Source organism: Megalopta genalis, chromosome 1, assembly GCF_051020955.1.
Source record: "Megalopta genalis isolate 19385.01 chromosome 1, iyMegGena1_principal, whole genome shotgun sequence".
In the NCBI taxonomy this organism is placed as follows: domain Eukaryota; kingdom Metazoa; phylum Arthropoda; class Insecta; order Hymenoptera; family Halictidae; genus Megalopta; species Megalopta genalis.
This window is the reverse complement of record NC_135013.1, coordinates 6,874,834-6,897,692: the sequence shown is the minus strand read 5'-3', so window position 1 is coordinate 6,897,692 and position 22,859 is coordinate 6,874,834. Positions and strand designations below refer to the sequence as shown.

General features: G+C 33.8%; 1 protein-coding gene across 8 annotated transcripts in view; it reads left to right on the top strand.

The window, feature by feature from the left end:
- Positions 1 to 22,859, top strand: part of LOC117228686 (rho guanine nucleotide exchange factor 10) — a 143,835-nt gene that overhangs the window by 111,912 nt on the left and 9,064 nt on the right. For 7 of the 8 annotated variants that reach the window (XM_076519537.1, XM_033484595.2, XM_076519522.1 and 4 more), the window contains one exon: positions 21,759 to 21,972. In XM_076519537.1, the coding sequence (XP_076375652.1) occupies positions 21,759 to 21,972 (214 nt within the window). Of the gene's footprint in view, positions 1 to 8,670; positions 8,810 to 21,758; positions 21,973 to 22,859 lie in introns of those variants that run through there. The other variant, XM_033484596.2, reaches the window with a different exon arrangement.

The following is a 22,859-nucleotide window of genomic DNA, read 5'->3' as shown; positions in this document are numbered from 1 at the left end:
CAGAACGCGAGAGAGAGAGAGCGCGTGAGAGAGAGCGCGAGAGAGAAATAGTGCGAGAGAGAGAGAGAGAGCGCGAGAGAGAAATAGTGCGAGAGAGAGAGAGAGAGCGCGAGAGAGAGAAAGAGAGAGAGAGTGGCCCGTGGCCAGCATTGGCACGGCCGCCTCGCGGTCATTACTGTCTTCGGAGATAAACACAATCGAGAGAGGGGGGGAGGGAGAGAGAGACACCCCTTCTGCTGCTCGGCAGCTCCGGCTCCGGCGCAGGAAGTTGATTATCGCGCCGCCATGCATCGCGCGCGGTCATCAAGAAAATCATGTTCAATAACGCGAGGAATGACCGCTGTCCGGCTGTCTTTAAAGCGCGCTTAATATCATTGACAATTATTCTGGATCAACGTTCCGAAGCGACGGGGACACTTCGAACGGCCGCGTTGTGTTAACGCCGGTACCCTGCCGGCCATCGTGGTCGGAAATCACCGAAACGTGGCCAAAACTCTGTGTGGAATCATTTTAACCTTTTTAGACACTGAGTTCGATGTTAATAAGATGATATTAATAATTATATCTATTATATGTTAATTAATAAGTAATGATATAAAATCTTGTCAGGGGTTAATATCAGTAATTAAATTTATTATATATTAGTAAATAATTAATAATATAGAACCTTGTCAGTTATGTATAATACATATATATTATAATAATAATATTAAAATAATAATATACATATTATAATATGTATATTATAGTAAATAATAATATAAAATCTTGTCAGGTTAATATCAATAATTATATTTATTATATATTAGTAAATAATTGATAATATAAAATCTTGTCAGTTAATATGAATAATTAAATTCATTATATATAGTAAATATTTATATATGTTAAATATTTATTGAATGAAAGAAAATTGAGGGTTTGTTTTCAATTAGGCTAGAAAAGAAAGAAGAAAATAATAATAATATTATATATAAATAATATAAATTAAATAATATAATATATATAATAATAATAATAATATAATTATAATATATATAATATAATAATATTATAATATAATATAATATATATTAAATAATTTAATCTTGTTGTATGTAATAATATCTTTACTTGCAAGAAACGTTCATTAAATAGTATAAAAATTCTAAACTTTTTTCCATTATAAGATTGTTACAGGATTTTTACGAATGTTATTTCGTAGGGATTACATAATTTTTATAAAATTCTACGTAAAACCGTCTTCCAGATGTTTACAAAACGACATAGATGAAAATTAGATTTTGCCCAACGATTCACCACAGTCCAGTTACAACCATAACGGTGGTTGTTAAAATAAACGCTGGCAGCGAACGTAAAATTGAAATGTAAGTAGCGTATTTTACTACGAGAGCAATTTTCAAGACCATTTTCACAGAAAAAGAACATAACCTGCTCCTCCTCCGCGACAGAGAGAGAGAGAGAGAGAGAGAGAGGGAGAGAGAGAGAGAGAGAGAGAGAGAGAGAGAGTCCGCCCGTAGCAAAACGAATCAAATAAAGCCCCGGCGGTGTGTACAAGGCGTCGTTTCGTTTTGTCGTCGCTTAAAAGTTTGTCGACAAGCGGACTAACACGCGTCGGTCGACGCCCATTCCTCCTCATTCACTTTCATTTTGTGTCGCAACAGTCGAAAAAACAAATTGGCGGTTGCAGCGCGCCCGTGTGCTATCCGTTTCAACACGGTCCCATTCCACATGAGAAACTGCTCTGCTGTCCCAATGTGGGATAATGAAATCATCTTAACTTACGCGCGGCGTTAAAATTATGTATTTCCATTATTCTATTCTAATTTCAATTTCATTCGAACCGCCTACGAGCGCTAATTGTGCAACAAAACTGTACAAAGAAGCAATAACCGGCGGGAGTTATTCGCGTTTATGGTCGATCGGACGGATTAGTTAATAAACTAGAGAGACTACGACCAGTATAGGCGAGTGCGATAAAACGATCGATTGTTTCGTAAAAGTTTTTCTCGGATAAATGCAGAGTTTATAAACGATGTTTAGTATTATTATACTATATTATACTTTATTATTATTATTATATTATATTATTAATTATTATTATTATATTATTATATTATTATTATATATTATTATTATTATACTATATTATACTTAGTATTATTATTATACGAATCATATTCGTAAAAATATGACTTAATAACTATTAAATCAGCAAGTATAAATTGCATACTTTTATAGTTTTACTATGAAATCTAAAAATCTAAGATCTAAACGAAACATGCACGTGTTGCGCTGATTATTTTCCATCAGTTTTTTATTTATTGTAATTTATAATAATTATTATTTATTGTTATAATTTATTTGTTTTTATTACGGTTATTTAGTTATTACGGTCAAAGGTCTCAGCTTTTAAAAAAAATGGTAAAACGTAACACGTATATTTCTCAGTCGCCGTTTTAACAATAATTGTTTTAGATGTTGTTTACCAGACCAGTTTTCCTAACATCAAGAAAACTAAGTCGTTTGGTGCAATTCTAAAAAGGACATTCCGTTTAAAAAGCGTCCTTAAAAAAACCCAGCTAATGAAAAAAAATTCCAACCATTCGCAATTTGTGCAAAAATTATTTTCATCATTATTTATCAGACTAGTTTTTCTAACATAAGAAAATAAGTCGTTTGGTGCAATTCTAAAAAGGATATTCCGTTTAAAAAGCGTCCTTCAAAAAACCCAGCTAATGAAAAAAAGTTCCAACTATTCGCAATTTGTGCAAAAATTATTTTCATCATTGTTTACCAGACTGGTTTTTCTAATATAAGAAAATAAGTTGTTTGGTGCAATTCTAAAAAGAATATTCCATTTAAGAGGCGTCCTTCAAAAAACCCAGCTAATGAAAAAAAGTTCCAACTATTCGCAATTTGTGCAAAAATTATTTTCATCATTGTTTACCAGACTGGTTTTTCTAATATAAGAAAATAAGTTGTTTGGTGCAATTCTAAAAAGAATATTCCGTTTAAAAAGCGTCCTTCAGAAAGCCCAGCTAATGAAAAAAAGTTCCAACTATTCGCAATTTGTGCAAAAATTATTTTCATCATTGTTTACCAGACTGGTTTTTCTAATATAAGAAAATAAGTTGTTTGGTGCAATTCTAAAAAGGACATTCCGTTTAAAAAGCGTCCTTCAGAAAGCCCAGCTAATGAAAATTATCCAACCATTCGCAATTTGTGCAAAAATTATTTTCATCATTGTTCACCAGACCGGTTTTCCTAACATAAAAAAATAAGTTGTTTGGTGCAATTCTAAAAAGGACATTCCGTTTAAAAAGCGTCCTTCAGAAAGCCCAGCTAATGAAAACTATCCAACCATTTGCAATTTGTGCAAAAATTATTTTCATCATTGTTCACCAAACCGGATTTCCTAACACAAAAAAGAAGAATTTGTTTGGTACAATTTAAAAAAAAAAAAAAGGTGTTGAAAAGGAATACTTTTTGGCGCGACTGTAGTACAATTTTCGCGCGTCGCCATCCGCGAAAGCAATTCGAAACGGCGAATTCGATCGGCCGAAGGAAAGAAAGAATATACAGAAATAGCTCGGCGTTAGAGCACACGGAAATCTCTGTTTACCATTTCGGTTGGTCACTTTCAGCACGGCAGAAGGAGAGGAGAGGTATTACTCGCGTTCTGAAAGCGCGGCCGCGTCAGCCTCGAGGTCGGGACTGACGTGTCGAGTGACCATTCCGAATGCGTTGTGTGTCGCTCGTGGCGGTTTCCGGTTCGCGAGAAGAAAGAAAAAGGATACGCGAGGCGCGCGCGCGCGCGCGCGAGAAAGAGAGAGAGCCGCGCGCGGCACGATGATCGCGCGTCCTTTTTCGCCTAGGATGTGTGCCTCTTATCCTTGAGGCGCGCCTTTAACCTTCTTCCGTTTTCTGAACCCGGCCACTCGCCGCGGATTCGAATTGTTTTTCGCCGCGCGTAAACAGTGTCCGCGCGAATTATCGTTCGCCGTTCCGCGAAAGGAAACGCAGTCTCCCTGTATCTCGTGTAATTAAACCAATTAACCCTTTGCAATTTCAACCGGCAAAATATGTTTTACTCGACGCGCGCGCGAGCCTTGAGACTTCGCGGCGAGAGAGATTTATTCGCGTTGTGTTCCCCCGCTGAATTCGTATCGGTTCACCGAGTGGATGTTCAAATAATCGAATGTTAATTCCACGAGAGCCGCGATGGTATTTCTCGGTGGTATTCGTTCGATGTTCTTCGGTTCTTGTTTTTGATAGAATTTGCTTCTTGCGTTTCTTTCGCTTATTTTTAGGCTCTTTTGGCTTATTATTGTTTTCAGGGTGTTCTTTAACCCTTTGCACTCGAGTGGTGACTCTGAGGCACCGCTAAAATTATTATATAGTAATAATAATAAATATATTGTATATTTATTATTATTACTATATATTTCTTCCATCGATATAGACAATTTTTATTATATAATATTAATTATTATATATAATATTATATATAGATATGTAATAAATATATTATATATTTATTATTATTACTATATATTTCTTCCATCGATATAGACAACTTTTATTATATAATAATTTTAGTGGTGCCTCAGAGTCATAATATTATATATAAATATTATATATAATATTATACAATATATAAATATATTTATAGTATAATAATAGTATAATTTATAATATAAATATATTATAGTATATAAATATATAATATAACTAAATATCAAGTTCGTTAATTGTTTAAAATCCTTCACACAACTATTTCTTTTAATTCTCTTTGCTATTTGAAATTACATCTACCCAAGTTCCCGATAAATGCATAAAATCCGCAGTCCAGTTACAATGAATAAAAACCTTCGTTTGTCCGCGATATTAAATTACTTAGCGTCGTTCGCGCGTCTCCCGTTATCTGAACACTTTAAACACTCGAATAGCCATGCAATTATGGGGGCTCCCCTGGCAATTGAATTACTCCCGTGTTCCGTTGCGTCTCGTTCGATCGGTTATGAATGAAATAGGCACGTTCCAAGAGAGCGCTATATTATCGTTCGCACGTAATATATGTACAGTCCTCCTTGTTGCTTTGAGTTTGAGTGAGAGAAAGAGAGAGAGAGAGAGAGAGAACGCGAGAGAGAGAGTGCAAGAGAGAGCGAGTGCGAGAGAGAGAGCGCGAGAGAGAGAGAGCGCGAGAGAGAGAGAGCGCGAGAGGGAGAGTGTGCGAGCAAGAGAGTGCGAGAGAGAGAGAGCGCGAGAGGGAGAGAGCGCGCGCGCGAGAGAGAGAGAGAGAGAGCGCGCGCGCGAGAGAGAGAGAGAGAGCGCGCGCGCGAGAGAGAGAGAGAGAGAGAGAGAGAGGGGAAAAAAATCATCCGGCGGCGACGCAGCTGCGCGCACAGAAACTCCGATAAATCGTGGTTTCATCGGCTCCCGGGGTTGATATCTCTGTCTGCATTGATAGGTCATTTTTATTTTCTTCGGCTCCCTCGAGGTGACCGGAGATTCAAGATGACTATGAACGATTGAAAATGTTGAGAGGGAGGATGCTGATGGAAAAATGAGAGTGCAGAGGCTCTCTGTCCATTTATAAATCATTGTTCAAACTCTGTGCAGAACGAAAACATTGTGCTGCATGTTTTCGCAAAATTGATTGATCGCGTTGCTGCAGACTTATTTCTGGGAAGAAACTGCGGGAAGATTATTTCGCAAGCGGAAAAAATTATGGCAACATTGTCAATATTGCTCGCTCGCAGTTTGCAATACTGCAGATATTAATTAAAAAAATAAATAATGACTATAGTAATGACAATTCTTGTGATATTAATTTTTGTCGTATTATAAATAATAACTATAGTAATAACAATTCTTGTGATATTAATTTTTGTCGTATTATAAATAATAACTATAGTAATAACAATTCTTGTGATATTAATTTTTGTCGTATTATAAATAATAACTATAGTAATAACAATTCTTGTGATATTAATTTTTGTCGTATTATAAATAGTAACTATAATAATAACAATTCTTGTGATATTAATTTTTGTCGTGTTATAAATAATAACTATAATAATCGTAGACTGTAATTACAATAACACTAATTTTTATAGTGTGATAAATAATAACTATAATAACAATTTTTGTAGTATCTTAGACAGTATATAAAACAGGAAACTGTTAGTAAATTTCCGATAATATTAAACTGTAAAGTATCGCTTGAGAATTGTGATATAAATATGTAATAAAAATTTCTGGGTCATTGTTTACCAAAGGTATATATTCAACAAAATAAATACATTAAAAATGCCTGTTATCGGAATAATAATAAAGCCATGTCAAGAGTCCATTAACTGAAAGAACTACGTTGCCATTCTTTACTAATTGAAATTAGCTAATTGAAAATTGACCTAAATTTTTCCTAAAATTATCTTACATCCTAAATTAATATAATATTATTTTCGATGCATAATTTCCAAGAAAAAAAGCACAGCAACTAAAGCAAAATAAATTAATTTCTCGTTAATGTTTCACTTTCCCCGGTTAAGATTTATTTCAAAGATAATTTATAATTTATTATTATGAACATTACACATGCAGAAAGAGAAAAGCTCTTCCTAATCTCTCTGTCGCTCATTTTAATCGCTCATTTTCCGTTGCATCACGCTCGAGCCTCCTTATCGCCGCCTTCATTGTTGACTCGTCTAAATTTGTCCGTAGGAAAATTAATGTTGGAAAAGTCGTGAACATAAGAGAGCCCTGGGCTGCCATCGGTGGCAACCTGTAACGCGACACTGGCGCGCACCTAGCCTCGTCTTGACCATTTACGGGAAAATGACGCAACGCCGCGGCGCGTCGTCGTACATTCATCTCGCGCTTGTAAAGCGTAGTTATACATTTTTTCCAAAGTCACGTCATTGTAGGCTGCCGGTAATTCGTACATAAATCTCTTTAATAACCTTGCGGCAACTGCCGGCTTCATCTCGAAAGGATCGGTCCCGAGAGTGTTCGTTATTTTGTTCGTGTTTTCTCCCAACGTAACACCGTCGCAATGTCAACATTCTCCGCGAACAAAACAATTATTATACATATTTTGTGCGCGTGTGGTATGCAAATCGTCATATCGATCACAATTCAATTGTAATTTCATTTAATGTGATTTAATCTGTTATATGTAATAAATATACTATATTTAATGCATATAATAAATATAATAATTATAATAAATATATATACTAAATATGTTGAATATATACATGTGTATCGCATATTCTGCAATCTATAAATTATGAATGAACATAACCTTGACATAACACATATAATAAATATAATAATTATAATAAATACATATACTAAATATATTGAATATATACATGTGTATCGCATATTCTGCAATCTATAAATTATGAATGAACATAACCTTGACATAACACATATAATAAATATAATAATTATAATAAATACATATACTAAATATATTGAATATATACATGTGTATCACATATAATAAATATAATAATTGTAATATATACATATACTAAATATATTGAATACATACATGTGTATCACATATTCTGCAATCTATAAATTATGAATGAACATAACCTTGACATAACACATATAATAAATATAATAATTATAATATATACAATAAATATAATAATTGTAATATATACATATACTAAATATATTGAATACATACATGTGTATCACATATTCTGCAATCTATAAATTATAAATGACAAGATCACATTCATATGTGGCTAGTTTAATAATCATTCTGACTAAATAATAAAATACGAAATTTAAGTATTTACAAACATTTAAGAATTACCAACCAACAGTTACATTATTTTCAACGTCCTAAATTTATTAAAAGAAGAAACTATATTTGCATCGAACCATCTCGCTTTAATAAGTTCAAAATAACGTGACAGTATTTTGAAATTCTTTAAATGTTTCTACACCAACCAATATTTCATATAAATGCATCAATACCAATAATACAATTTACCAAATGTAGCGGACAAATTATGAGAACTAATGAAGTAAATAGAAAAAAAAACGACTGATAACACAGTTCAGAGAACAGTGTAAAAAAATACTTTCACTTCGATTTCCCTAGACAAGGTAAACAATCGTATATTTTCTCCGCTGAAAAATCCTAACCTTAATCGCACATTTTCTTCAAAGTCGCGGCGCTGTAGGCTGCCGGTAATTCGCCGGTAAATCTCTTTAATAACCTTGCGGCGTCGGCTTCATCTCGGAAGGACCGCGAGAGGCCGAGAGAGCACGAGAGTGAGGGGGGGGGGGAGAGAAGTTCGACCGGCGGCACGATTATTTTACCATAAGCAGATTAGCTCGAGGACGAGGCTTATCGGATCGCGGTAGAAAAATTCGATCTATCTCGTCGAGGAGCGAAAGTCCAAGAAGCGTCCGTGGAGAAGGAGAGCGTCGGAGGTGCCCCGTCGCGGAAGCGCGCGAGAACCTGCGAACGCTCCCGGGATAACCTTGAACGTGACACCGAGCCACGGATTTTTCCTAGTCCGTTAAATCGCGATCGATCCGCTGCAATGTTCACTGGCGACCGAAACTTTCGAATGTTTCGCGATCCGATGCACGACGAGAGCTCTCCGCGCGGATTAGCGCGCGCGCCGGCCTGTTCATTATTATGTAATGCACACCGTGCAAACGCGCAACGAACGTCGTCCACTGGCTAATTCCATTAAGATACGGATCCAAGGTTCCGGGAACGCTGGCTCGGGGAAAAGAACAGTCGGTCGGACGCTCTGTAACTCCGGTAACAAACCAACCAGCCCTGATTCAACATTTCTTTCAAACGGCGATACATAACCTTACTTTCGAAAGACGAAGTTCGCGTCAGAATCGTAGAACTTTTTGCACAGAAATTGTTTACGAAACGACCACGATTTTCGTGTCCACGTCGGTGCTGAATTTTTATCAACAAATTGACCTGCTTTCCGATAGCGGAAGAGTAGAGAAATTCGTGCAGAGAACTCCTCGACGACAATGTGAAACGATAACAGTGGGTCCATCGCGCTTCTCTCGAGAGTAAAAACTGCGCGGCTCTGGATTGTTATCCTGAACTCGAAATGTTTTGCAAAAGCGTGAGCAACGGTGCCAAGTCGACGCTTGTGCGCTGCACGAGGATGCGATCGAGGCGCGTAAAAACTTCCGTGACACCGTGCATTACGATATTTTTCGTCGGGAGATTCGATCGACGTTACGTTGCAGCCTATATATTTCTTCTGGCGATCATGGGCCGGTCGAGTTTTTATTGATGTGCTCGGAATGAGAACGCGTAAACGAACGATCGTGTTAGAAATCGTATTGTAACGTATCTCCGCGACGAAGTAGATGATAGAAGCGAGTGTACACGGGGCTGCGTCACGGTGTTCGTCCGTTTCGACGGGCTTCTTCTGGATTGTAACTGGGTTTATTTATTTACATTTATCTATTTGTTTATTTATGCATTAATTTTTATACTCACTTATCTATCTTTTTATTTGTTTATTTATTTTTCTAAATAACTAGATGCATTCGCATCCCCCAAAACTTGTATTCTAGATCGTTTTTAATACAATTCCTTTGGAGGTTATAATGCCTTTTCGAAGACACAAATTTTTCCTAAGCATTAGAATTTTTCAATAAATCTTACAGTTCCTTCAGAAGCTTTATAATTGTTCTACGAACCTTACAATTTCTTCGCACAGATTATAACTTCTACAAAACTCTTATAATTTCCACAGAAACTATATAATTTTTTTACAACTTTTATAATTACCTCAAAAGTATTACAATTTTTCCGCGAACTTTACATGTCGGTCGGAAGGTCTATAATTTTTTTTATAACTTTTACAGTTCCTTCAGAAGCTTTATAATTGTTCTACGAACCTTACAATTTCTTCGCACAGATTATAATTTAAACAAAACTCTTATAATTTCCACAGAAGCTTTATAATTTTTCTACAACTTTTATAGTTACCGCAAAAGTTTTACCATTTTCCCACGAACTTTATATTTCGGTCGGAAGATCTATAATTTTTTTTTATATCTTTTACAGTTCCTTCAGAAGCTTTATAATTGTTCTACGAACCTTACAGTTTCTACGCACAGATTATAACTTCTACAAAACTCTTACAATTTCCACAGAAGCTTTATAATTTTTCTACAACTTTTATACTAATACTCAAAAGTATTACAATTTTTCCACGACCTTTACACTTCCGTCGGAAGGTCTATAATTTTTTTTTATAATTTTTACAGTTCCTTCAGTAGCTTTACAATTTGTCTATCAACTTTCATAATTCCTTCGAAAGCTTTATACTTTTTCCATGAACATTACAATTCCTTCAGAAGTTTGACAATCTTTCTGTCAACTTTACAATCATTTCGTAGACGCTATAATTTTCCCGCAATCTCTAAAATCGTTTCCTAGACGTTACAATTTCCCCCATGAATCTTGTAATTCAATAATCACGGGCGTATATAATTTTTCTAAGAAACGAATTTGCAACAGTTTTTCGTAAACTCCACAATTTCATCGTGCATAATAGAATGTCTGACACTCCTATCGGATAATGTGACCCCGGGCGCGATATAGTTAACCCGCATTTTACATCGAAAACCGTTCCGTTCAATTGATCCGCGTCGTAAATCACGCGACGCCGTTTTACCGCGAGCCGCTGCGGCGCAGTCGTTAAATTATCGCTGGTTAAAAATTCACGGGAAAATGACCGTTTCATATTCCAAACGTCGGTGAAACGTTTCCTCGTTTCACTTTTGTGCGTTTCGCCGCGTGGTGGCGAATGATCGACGGACGGCGTTGGAAGAACTCTGAGCACGGTGGTGCATTAGGTTAATCGATTGCTACATTTTACCTGCAGATGAAGTTCAGTGCCTGCAGTACTGTATATGTATAAACGATTAACTGTGAAGAATTGCTTGGAAACGGAAAATTACTTGTAAATGGGAGCTTAACTGTATATGAATTACTTGCAAATAGAGAATTATATATATATTATATATAATATAATAATAATATAATAATATATATATTTATATATTATATATATATATATATATATATATATTATACAGGGTGTCCCACAATTATTTTAACAGCCGAAAATGAGGGGTAGCTGAGGTCATTTGAAGTAACTTTTTCCTTTGCGAATTTGCAATCTGAGGCTTTGTTTACGAGTTATTAACGAAAAACACTGGCCAATGAGAGGTGACGGTGCGAGGGAGAGGGTCCGCGAGAGAGTCCGCAACACGAGGCTTTGACAGTAGGTCGGGACGGACTCGATCCGCGTTCGAAGTATTGAACAAGTCACGAAGCGAGAACTTTCCGGATTTTTTTAACTACATAACAGTGATATTTTTAAGAAAAACGCTGTTCACCTTTACTTTAGAACGTCTGCAGAATATTTACTAATTTTTCGGACCCGAAATAATATGAAGTTTAACCGTGACAGCTGTTTTAATTTTCTGGTGTGCATGACACCTCGTGTGTACCATATGAAATTTTTATGCAAGGTGTACAGTGAAGATTAACGAATGATTTGCAAAGCTGATTTAATAATAAATAAGGGACGTAAAGGATTTGTTTATTAGAGAGATATGAAAAATATTATCAGTAAGAAACTCACCCATTTAGTTGAGGATGCATTTGCTGGCTGAAATTCATGATGTCGAAGGGCACTGACCTTGTACAACGTACAGCTGATCTTTCACTGCACTGTCACTAAACACTGATCACTTAATTAATCACTGATAATCCGAATCACTTGTGGATATTTAAGAAAGATCACTGAGACTCGTTCGCGGATAATCGTTTATTCGACGCGTTCGTTCGGAAGTCGACGTTTCACTGCCAAAAAATCGAGGCCTTGTCGTTCGTCTTTCGGCCGTCCGAGGAAATAACACCCGATACTATTTTCTTCGAAGCGCAGGGTACCGCCAAATGAAATAAACAAGATATGCCGAGACGTAAACTGTGTCCGACCCGCTGTCACCCTGCGCTCTTAGAACGTAATTAATGGCCGTGCGAAGAAAATGGTATCGAGTGTCATTTCCTCGGACGGCCGAACGAAGAACAACAAGGACCCACAGTCAAGGCCTGAATTTTTCGGCAGTGAAACGTCGACTTCCGAACGAACGCGTCGAATAAACGATTATCCGCGAACGAGTCTCAGTGATCTTTCTTAAATATCCACAAGTGATTCGGATTATCAGTGATTAAATAACTGATCAGTGTTTGGTGACAGTGCAGTGTAAGTGAACTTCGCAAATAACCATACCAGAGGTTCCACCGACAGTATCCCTCGAATGTTGCGGTCATCGACCTGGGATCAGCTGTTCGTTGTACGAGGTCAGTACGTACGAGTCAGCAAATGCATCCTCAACTAAATGGGTGAGTTTCTTATCGATAATATTTTTCATATTTCTCTAAAAAACAAATCCTTTACGTACCTTAACGCGATTATTTATTATTAAATCAGCTTTGCGAATCATTCGTTGAATTCTGTTCGTACACGGAGTTATTTAAATTAAAATATCATTTACGAACTTTGTTAATCTTCATTGTACACCTTGCATAAAAATTTCATATGGTACACATAAGGTGTCATGCACACCAGAAAATTAAAACGACTGTCACGGTTAAACTACATATTATTTCGAGTCCGAAAAATTAGTGAATATTCTGCAGACGTTCTAAAGTAAAGGTGAACAGCGTTTTTCTTAAAAATATCACTGTTATGTAGTTAAAAAAATCCGGAAAGTTCTCGCTTCATGACTTGTTCAATACTTCGAACGCGGCTCGAGTCCGTCCCGACCTTCTGTCAAAGCCTCGTGCTGCGGACTCTCTCGCGGACCCTCTCTCTCGCACCGTCACCTCTCATTGGCCAGTGTTTTTCGTTAATAACTCGTAAACAAAGCCGCGGATTGCATTTTCGCAAAGGAAAAAGTTACTTCAAATGACCTCAGCTACCCCTCATTTTCGGCTGTTAAAATAATTGTGGGACACCCTGTATATGGCGAATCACCTGCGCACAAAAAATTGGCTGTCCCAAAATTATTGTATAAGCGGTAAACGAGAGATTCCTGAGGTCATTTGAAGCAACTATATCCTTAGCGAAAATGTAATCTGCGGCTTCGTTGACGAGTTATTAACGAAAAACAGTGACCAATGAGTGACGAGCTCTGCGGGCGCTCCACACTTGCGGCCAATGTCGCGTCGCGCCGACCGTTAGCGACAGCGGTCGCGAGGTCGGAGCGTCAGCGACAGTGGTCGCGAGGGCGGAGCGTCAGCCGCACGCGATCTCCTATTGGTCAGTGTTTTTCGTTAATAACTCGTAAACGAAGCCGCGGATTGCATTTTCGCAAAGGAAAAAGTTACTTCAAATCACCTCAGGAACTCATTCGCTCGCTTGTACAATAATTTTGGAATACTCTGTATGAAGAATTACCTGCATATGAAGAATTAATCACCTGTGTACGAAGAATCACCTGCATCGTATAACAACTCGCCTGCAAGAAAAAGCATTATCCGTGTACGAGAAACGATCCGCGCATAGAGAATTACCTGTACGCGTGGAAACGTCGTAAATCAGGATCAATTAAATCGAGGCAGGTGCCTCGATGGCAGAAATAAGTCAAGGACAAGAACGACGGGCCATCTTCTTTCGCCACGGTTCATAAAACTTCGCGTCGACGCGTGGTGCTCGAATTGAACAATGAATTATTGAACAGTTTTAATTGCGGAGAGATAATGTTCGTTTAAATTTAAATCGGGCTTACCAATCATTCGCCAATAATAAGTTGACATACTACATATGCAAGGTACACGCTCGGCAACGTGTTGCGTAATAGAAGAATTTGTTATGCTGTTTATATTCCAAGCAGAAGAGTCTACGCGATGGTACACTTTGTACACCCCTCCGTCCATGCTGGATGTCAAGCTGTTTCCTATTTGCATCAGCCTCGAACAGGCAATAATAATAGAACGGATTCTTTCTCATAAATTACTGCAGAACTATAAACTTTAATTTCCGACGGACAATGCATGTGGACAGTTAAACGTTCAAGTCGCAACATCCTCATTGGACCCTTGTATTTGCATAATATATATGCGCGCGGCGTTATAGGCGCTTTCCTTTACCACCACGGACGCGCGGGCACCGCGCCGCTATCTTCCAGATGTCTCCTTTTTTCACGTTATCTTGATAAATATTTATGGAGCCACTTTTTTTTCTCTTTCCATCGGAGAGACTCAACGTCGTCGCGCATCGATTGATTCGATTCGATTGTGTCTCGAGTCGTGGTTGCCTTACGGTGACCTTACAAAAATATTTTCATATTTATGTTGTAACATTGATTAATGTCTATATTATATTTCGATATCTATGCCTTAATTAATTATAATACCGATATTATAGTATAAATTGATTTATTAATATTACAATAATATGGACTATATCAAAATATTGTTGATGTTATATAATAATAACATTGATTAATATCTTTTGTATTTCAATATTTATGACTTAATTAATTATAATATCGATATTATAATATAAATTGATTTATTAATATTACAATAATATGGATTATATGAAAATATTGTTGTTGTTATAATAACATGAATTGTTATATTAATTATTATTGTTATTATTCATAGATTTGTATTAGAAATAATATTATTAAAATAAATTAATATTATAATATAATAATATAATTATACAGTATAATTAATTATAATAATTAATATTAATTACATTGACAATATAATATAATGCACAGTATGATATTTTTATTATTATAATAGTTATTACGTAGAATCGTAGAGATAACTCTGGAACACACGTATATTTTAGAAAATTGGACAAATTTCTCTTGTTTCCCTTTTTACATTCTTTTTGATCGAATTCTCAACGAAGATGGAATACAGTATAATATTATTAATATAATAATATTTATTACGTAGAATCGTAGAGGTAAATCTGGACACATGTATATTTTATAAAATTAGACAAATTTCTCTTGTTTCCCTTTTTATATTCTTTTTAATCGAATTCTTAACGAAGATGGAATACAGTATAATATTATTAATATAATAATATTTATTACGTAGAATCGTAGAGATAAATCTGGGACACATATTTCAGAAAATTAGACAAATTTCTCTTGTTTCTCTCTTTATATTCTAATTATTAAATTAACAATTATATTATATTTATGCCTTAATTAATTATAATACCGATATTATAATATAAATTGATTTATTAATATTACAATAATATGGATTATATATCAAAATATTGTCGACGTTATATAATAATAACATTGATTAATATCTATATTGTATTTGGGAAACAAGAGAAATTTGTCTAATTTTCTAAAATATACATGTGTCCCAGATTTGTCTCTACGATTCTACGTAATAAATATTATTATATTAATAATATCATACGTTGTATTATATTATCAATGTAATTAATATTAATTATTATTATAATATTAATAATATCATTATATCGAATATCACATTATATATACTGTATAATTATATTATTATATTATATTATTATTTTATTATTATTATATTCTAATTATTTTTCTCTTTATATTCTCTTTTTGATCGAATTCTCAACGAAGATGCAACACTATCTACGAAAGGATTAATTTAATCAGAAGCATCGTTTAGCCACGCCTCCGGTTGTCGCGGAAAACCGACTCGGGGAACGCCGAGAGAACATCGCCGTCCTCTGAACTTGAACTTTAGGATCTTTCTCTCGTAATTAACGACGCGCTGGCCATGCTGATGGACCCCGTGCGGAAACGGTGGGTTCCACGCGTTGCCGGTTTTATTGGACCTTCCGGCGTGAGTGTCGCGCTCAAGTTACTTCGGCGTTAACATCCAGGGTGGCTATCTGGTTAACGCGAGTTTGTTCCGCCCGTTTCCCACATTTATAAACGACGCATCAACATTTTCCTCTCCACAGAGAGTTTCAGGCCTTCACGAGCACACGATCTCGATCGCGGGAACTTTCCAACTGCGTCGACGTTTCTGCCGATCTCTCACAGCGTCTGCGTGACAAATATTCGATATTTTCGATATTCAAACTGTCGCGATTAGACTGACTTATGATTAAACGGATCTTTATGCAAAAAGAAAAAAATGCCTTCGTTAATTGCAGGAAATATAATAAATTAGACGCAAATGTCATTCCTCTTGGAACCAGTTGCAATATTTAATATGATTAATATTATATTATATTAATATATTATATATTAATATTATATTATATTATATTAATATTATATATTAATATATATTATATTATATTAATATTATATATTAATATATATTATATTATATATATTAATATATATTATATTAATATTATTAATATATTTTTGAAGAGTATACTCATCAGAAAGAGCTAACTGATTAAGAAGAATATACTTTGATGTTCTTTGTGAAATTATATATTTTATATTAACTGTTGCATAACAAAATATAAAGAAAATCAAACGTATACAGTATAATTTCAGTAACTTATTAATGATGTTACTATTTTAATATAATAATAATACTATTTTACCACCAATAATAATGATAATAACAATAAGTTATTATTTTACTACCAGTATATTATTACATTAGATATAATTATATTATTACAATATTATATTGTTACTGTTTTACCACCAATAATAATAATAGCAATAAGTTATTATTTTACTACGAGTATATTATTACATTATATATAATTATATTATTACAATATTATTATATTGTTACTATTTTACCACCAATAATAATAATAACAATAAGTTATTATTTCACTACCAGTATATTATTACATTATATATAATTACATTATTACAACATTATTATATTGTTACTATTTTACCACCAATAATAATAATAACAATAAGTTATTATTTTACTACCTGTATATTATTACATTATATATAATTATATCACTACAATATTACTATATTGTTACTATTTTACCACCAATAATAATAATAACAATAAGTTATTATTTTACTACCAGTATATTATTACTATTATTTTACTACCAGTATATTGTTACTATTTTACCACCAATAATAATAATAATAGTAATAATAATAATTCCATGGATATTTTCTTGAAATACGAACATCTCTTGCATTTTATTTTTCGACGATCGCACAATATTGTTATTCAATTTTTAATATATGCACGAATTCTTCCCACAGACACAATCGCGAATGCTTTTTCTGCCAAGGCTGTCATAAACGCGAAGTTTCTTCTTGCTTCACAGACTCCTCGCGCGTAAAGACGATCGTTTAAAAAAAAAATTGAGGACACGAACGGCTTAAAAATAGTATTATGCAATGCTAACAACGGTGTCAGAGATATGGAAATCTGATTCGTTCGAAACAGAGCTTGCAATCGCGCGGCAGAAAAGCCACAACATTTAACGAACAATTGACCGAGAGGAATGATAAGGGTTAGCAAGGCCAGCTGTGAGGGTTGATAAAATCATTATAGGTCAAACTTACGTGTTGCTTTTATTCTAACGGCGACACTGTGGTACGATGCAAAATTTTACCGTGATAAGTATAGGCCGCACCTAATCCGTATAACTGGCTGAGATTCAATCTTAAAAGACGATCAATTGAGAGAATTCACCGCTATGTAAATTTTCTTACGAGCTCGATAGACCTGTTCGACGCTCGGACTGCGGGAGTCGGGTCTATTTGGACCCAGAGTAATAAGTACCGTTATATCTCGCTATACGGTTCGTGACGATTAATTGAAATTTTCACACGGTTCGTTAAGGTCTATAGAAAAACCAACGTGTTTAGAAAATGTCCATTAATACAGAATATTTAAATAAAATATTCTTATAAAAAATAATATATAATAATATTAATAATATATAAAATAATATATTATTATATAATAATATTAATAATATATAAAATAATATATTTTTATATAATATTATATTAATAATATAATATTATTATATATAATATTATAATATTATCAATATTAAATTAATATATATAATATAATATTATATAGAATAATATATTATATTTAACTTCGTTTAATACTAAATAAAAAATTAATCAACAATATACCGAGCAAGATTGATCAATAAAATTCGAGATGGTCGTAAACTAATACATATTTTTTTATATTTTTAATATTATATATTATTATATATATATAATATTATAATATATTATCAATATTAAATTAATAATATAATATTATATAAAATAATATATTATATTCAACTTCGTTTAATACTAAATAAAAAATTAATCAACAATATACCGAGCAAGATTGATCAATAAAATTCGAGATGATCGTAAACTAACATATATATTTATAATAATCTTCGACGTTAAAATACATTTACATTTGCTGAAAATATAAAAATGTTTTCGTAAGAAATCCAAGCATATATTGTTACGATAGAAATCTTACGAAGATTAAACAAACAAAAATCTCGTCTAGGCCGAAAGATCGATCGATCATAAGAAATCGTGAATTTTCATAAGCGTCCGCGTGATCTATGGACGACCTTCGCGTTCGACTCCAAAATCCGGGAACGTGGGAAGTAATAAATTACAATGTCTTGATCCTAAAATTATCCGCGTTGCATAGGCTACTTCTCGAGGAACAGGTCTCTAAATTTTCCGCGCGAGATTTCGACCACGTTTAATGGAATAGTTTGCCAACACGGAATTCAGCTCGCGTGACGTGACTCACCCGGAACATCATCGCTCTTATCTCCGTCCGTATTGTTTCTAAACGTGTTTATTAGCGACATTATGATTTTCTTTAACCCGACCAACGCCAATGACTGTCCCCCACAGCCTGTTCAACGTTGTCCATTGGGCGGTTGGGAACGATCGTCGTGCACTATCATGAGCATGATACCAAGCATTACGCGAGCTGCTGCGTATTTTACAATTTTAATGTTTTATTTCGCCTCGAACTGAACATTTTTATTATCGGCGATAAAGATTAGCACGCGATTCGCAATAGGGGAAATGTAAAAATCTCGGAAACAAGATATAATAATAATGATAACAATGATAATAATAACAATAATAATAATGCTAACTATAATAGTAATAACAATAGTAACAATAATAATGATACTAACAATAATAGTAATAACAACAACAACAATAATAATAATAATAATAATAATAATAATAACAATAGTAATAATAATAACAATAATAATAATACTAACAATAATAGTAATAACAATAGTAGTAGTAATAATAACAATAATAATAATAATAGTAATAACAATAGTAGTAGTAATAATAACAATAATAATGATACTAACAATAATAGCAATAATAATAATAATAGTAATAACAATAGTAATAATAATAACAATAATAATAATACCAACAATAATAGTAATAACGATAATAGTAATAATAATAATAAAAAACAATAATCATTATTATTATTATAATTTTATTGATCGACGGAATAACCCTTTGTTTAATTTGGCACCAACAGGTGAAATATTTAGAATTGATCCATGGTTTATTGAATAAATAGATTGCTAAACTATAATATTCACAAGGAATTATGATAAACGGATTGTTAATGTACAAATTAACGTATAAATTAATGTATAAATTTTCATGACTCGATTCATAAAAATTGAGATCGATTTTCGAGATTTCTGCTTCGTTCGTAAATAAATCTAATGGCACGATTATTCCGTGAATAAAAACGTTGTAAATAAATGTTAATTTAACTTTGAAAGATCAAGATAATCAATCGCATTTTTTCCTCGGTCCGAATTCGACGGAATAATCTGCGAAAATTCGCTCGAAGGTCCGCGATCCAGAAGCTAGCTGGATGGATTAGCGAGCAAGAAAAATCACGTCACGTTGCGAAATCGTTTATACGATGATGAACGCACAAGCTTCGAGCATTGCGAAAACGATTTCGAAGACGCGCATTTTTCATCGTCGCGCATTTATTGCCGTTGATCGGACTTCGAGGAAATTCGCGCGCAGAGAAGACGTCCAGATTTCTCGTTTCTTTTTGGCGAGCATGGACCTCTGAAATTGTTACCTCGGGAGATAAAAGGAGGATCGAATCGATTGTAACGAATGACACATACACACGCACACAGACACACATAAGTTGTATAAATAGAGCCTGTCGTCACTCGTTTAACGAAAATATAGTTACATTAAGGCGTATGGTAATGAGTTGTCACGATCTCGAGGATCGTTTAGCGAACGTTGTTCTTGCAAAACCTGTACTAGTTCACTCCAGATCGGAAATCATTGTTCCTAAGAAATTGTGCAACAATATTTTGCAGAATACGTGTGGCAATCCTTTTGATTAAACTGCTGCTCGACTCTTTAATCTTGCACGTTTTGGTTCTGATAATTCTGTTTTGAACGTTGCTTAGGTAGTTCAGTAAATATTTAAGTATTTTAATAGTTAAATATCTTAATAGTTACGCAATTTAATAGTTAAGTATTTTAATACTTAATTTAATACTTAATCTCGAACGTTTTGGTTCTGTTAATTCTATTTTGAACGTAGCTTAGGTAGTTCAGTAAATATTTAAGCAATTTAATAGTTAAGTAATTTAATAGTTAAGTAATTTATTAGTTAAGTATTTTAATACTTAAGGAATTTAATAGTTAAGTATTTTAATACTTAAGGAATTTAATAGTTAAGTATTTTAATACTTAAGGAATTTAATAGTTAAGTATTTTAATACTTAAGGAATTTAATAGTTAAGTATTTTAATACTTAAGGAATTTAATAGTTAAGTATTTTAATACTTAAGGAATTTAATAGTTAAGTATTTTAATACTTAAGGAATTTAATAGTTAAGTATTTTAATACTTAAGGAATTTAATAGTTAAGTATTTTAATACTTAAGGAATTTAATAGTTAAGTATTTTAATACTTAAGGAATTTAATAGTTCAGTATTTTAATACTTAATTTAATACTTAATCTCGAACGTTTTGGTTCTGATAATTCTGTTTTGAACGTTGCTTAGGTAGTTCAGTAAATATTTAAGTATTTTAATAGTTAAGTATCTTAATAGTTACGCAATTTAATAGTTAAGTGTTTTAATACTTAAGCATTTTAATAGTTAAGCATTGTAACAGTTAAGCATTTTAATAATTCAGCATTTCAGTAGTTAAACATTTTAATAATACAGCATTTCAGTAGTTAAACATTTTAATAATTCAGCATTTCAGTAGTTCAACATTTTAATAGTTATGTCTTTAATATTTTACTTGACACCACCCATCCTTAAATTAATTATTAATTATTAATTAAACGTAATTATTTGTACCGGTTCAGAAGAAGAATATTTTTAAAATAATCTGGCGCCAATCATTTTGACCGGTTAGGTAAACGTAAATGTTAATCTAGGTTTTTTTTACGGCTCTTTCATCTTTTACATTGCATCCAGTTGCTGAAGTCGGAAACAAATAATTTAATTATTTAAAAAAGTCCCGATCCACTAGTAACACCTACACGCGCTAGGCCATATCGAAGGGATGAAAACAACTCTGAGAGTTTAAAGGCGAGGAGGCGCGCGCGCACATGCGATATCTCTTGGTACTCTTGTAGCGCGATTAGGCTAATCGTTCGATGTCGAAATTACACCTCAAAACGTTGAATGTCGGTTGATTTCAGATGAACCACGTTCAAGGTGCAGATCATGGGATGACGTAGGACCGACGAAAATGGAAACTGTCGGGCAAACGCACAGACAGCACCACCCTACCTTGAAGGCGACTAGGTCTAACACGTCGACACAGTCGGCCAGAAGCGAGGATTCGTGGTGCTCCGCCTCAGATCATGACCTCTCTTCAGACGACGAGAGCGAGAAGAGTAATATCAGTATTAAGTAAGCGTTGTTCCATTTTCACTGCGCCAGGGTGGGCCGGAACAAACGATTTCTTCTTTGACCGAACGATCAACGACCGAATTTCACGCTGGAAGCTTAGCGACCTCGACATTTTTATGAAAACCTACAGATAAGTGAAAGAAAGAGATTTATAAAGAAACTAGATCATCGGGTTCATTCATGGAAACATCAGGTTTGTAAAAGAAAAAGAAAAAGAAATTTTAAGAAGTCAGATTAGTAAAAATACCTAGCTAAAAATCTTAGATTCTTAAGATCGTGTGACGAACCTGTTTACAATTTGATAATTCAGCAAAACTCATCTTCAATGCACCTGAGTCTTTACATGGTATTTTTTTGCATCGTCAAATTTTCATAAAAAAAGCAAATTTTAAGAAATCAGATTAGTAAAAATACCTGGATAAAAATCTTAGATTCTTAAGATCGTGTGACGAACCTGTTTACAATTTGATAATTCAGCAAAACTCATCTTCAATGCACCTGAGTCTTTACATGGTATTTTTTTGCACCGTCAAATTTTCATTAAAAAAAAAAACAAATTTTAAGAAATCAGATTAGTAAAAATACCTAGATAAAAATCTTAGATTCTTAAGATCGTGTGACGAACCTGTTTACAATTTGATAATTCAGCAAAACTCATCTTCAATGCACCTGAGTCTTTACATGGTATTTTTTTGCACCGTCAAATTTTCATTAAAAAAAAAAACAAATTTTAAGAAATCAGATTAGTAAAAATACCTAGATAAAAATCTTAGATTCTTAAGATCGTGTGATGAACTTACAATTTGATAATTCAGCAAAACTCATCTTCAATGCACCTGAGTCTTTACACGGTATTTTTTTGCATCGTCAAATTTCAGTATATTTGT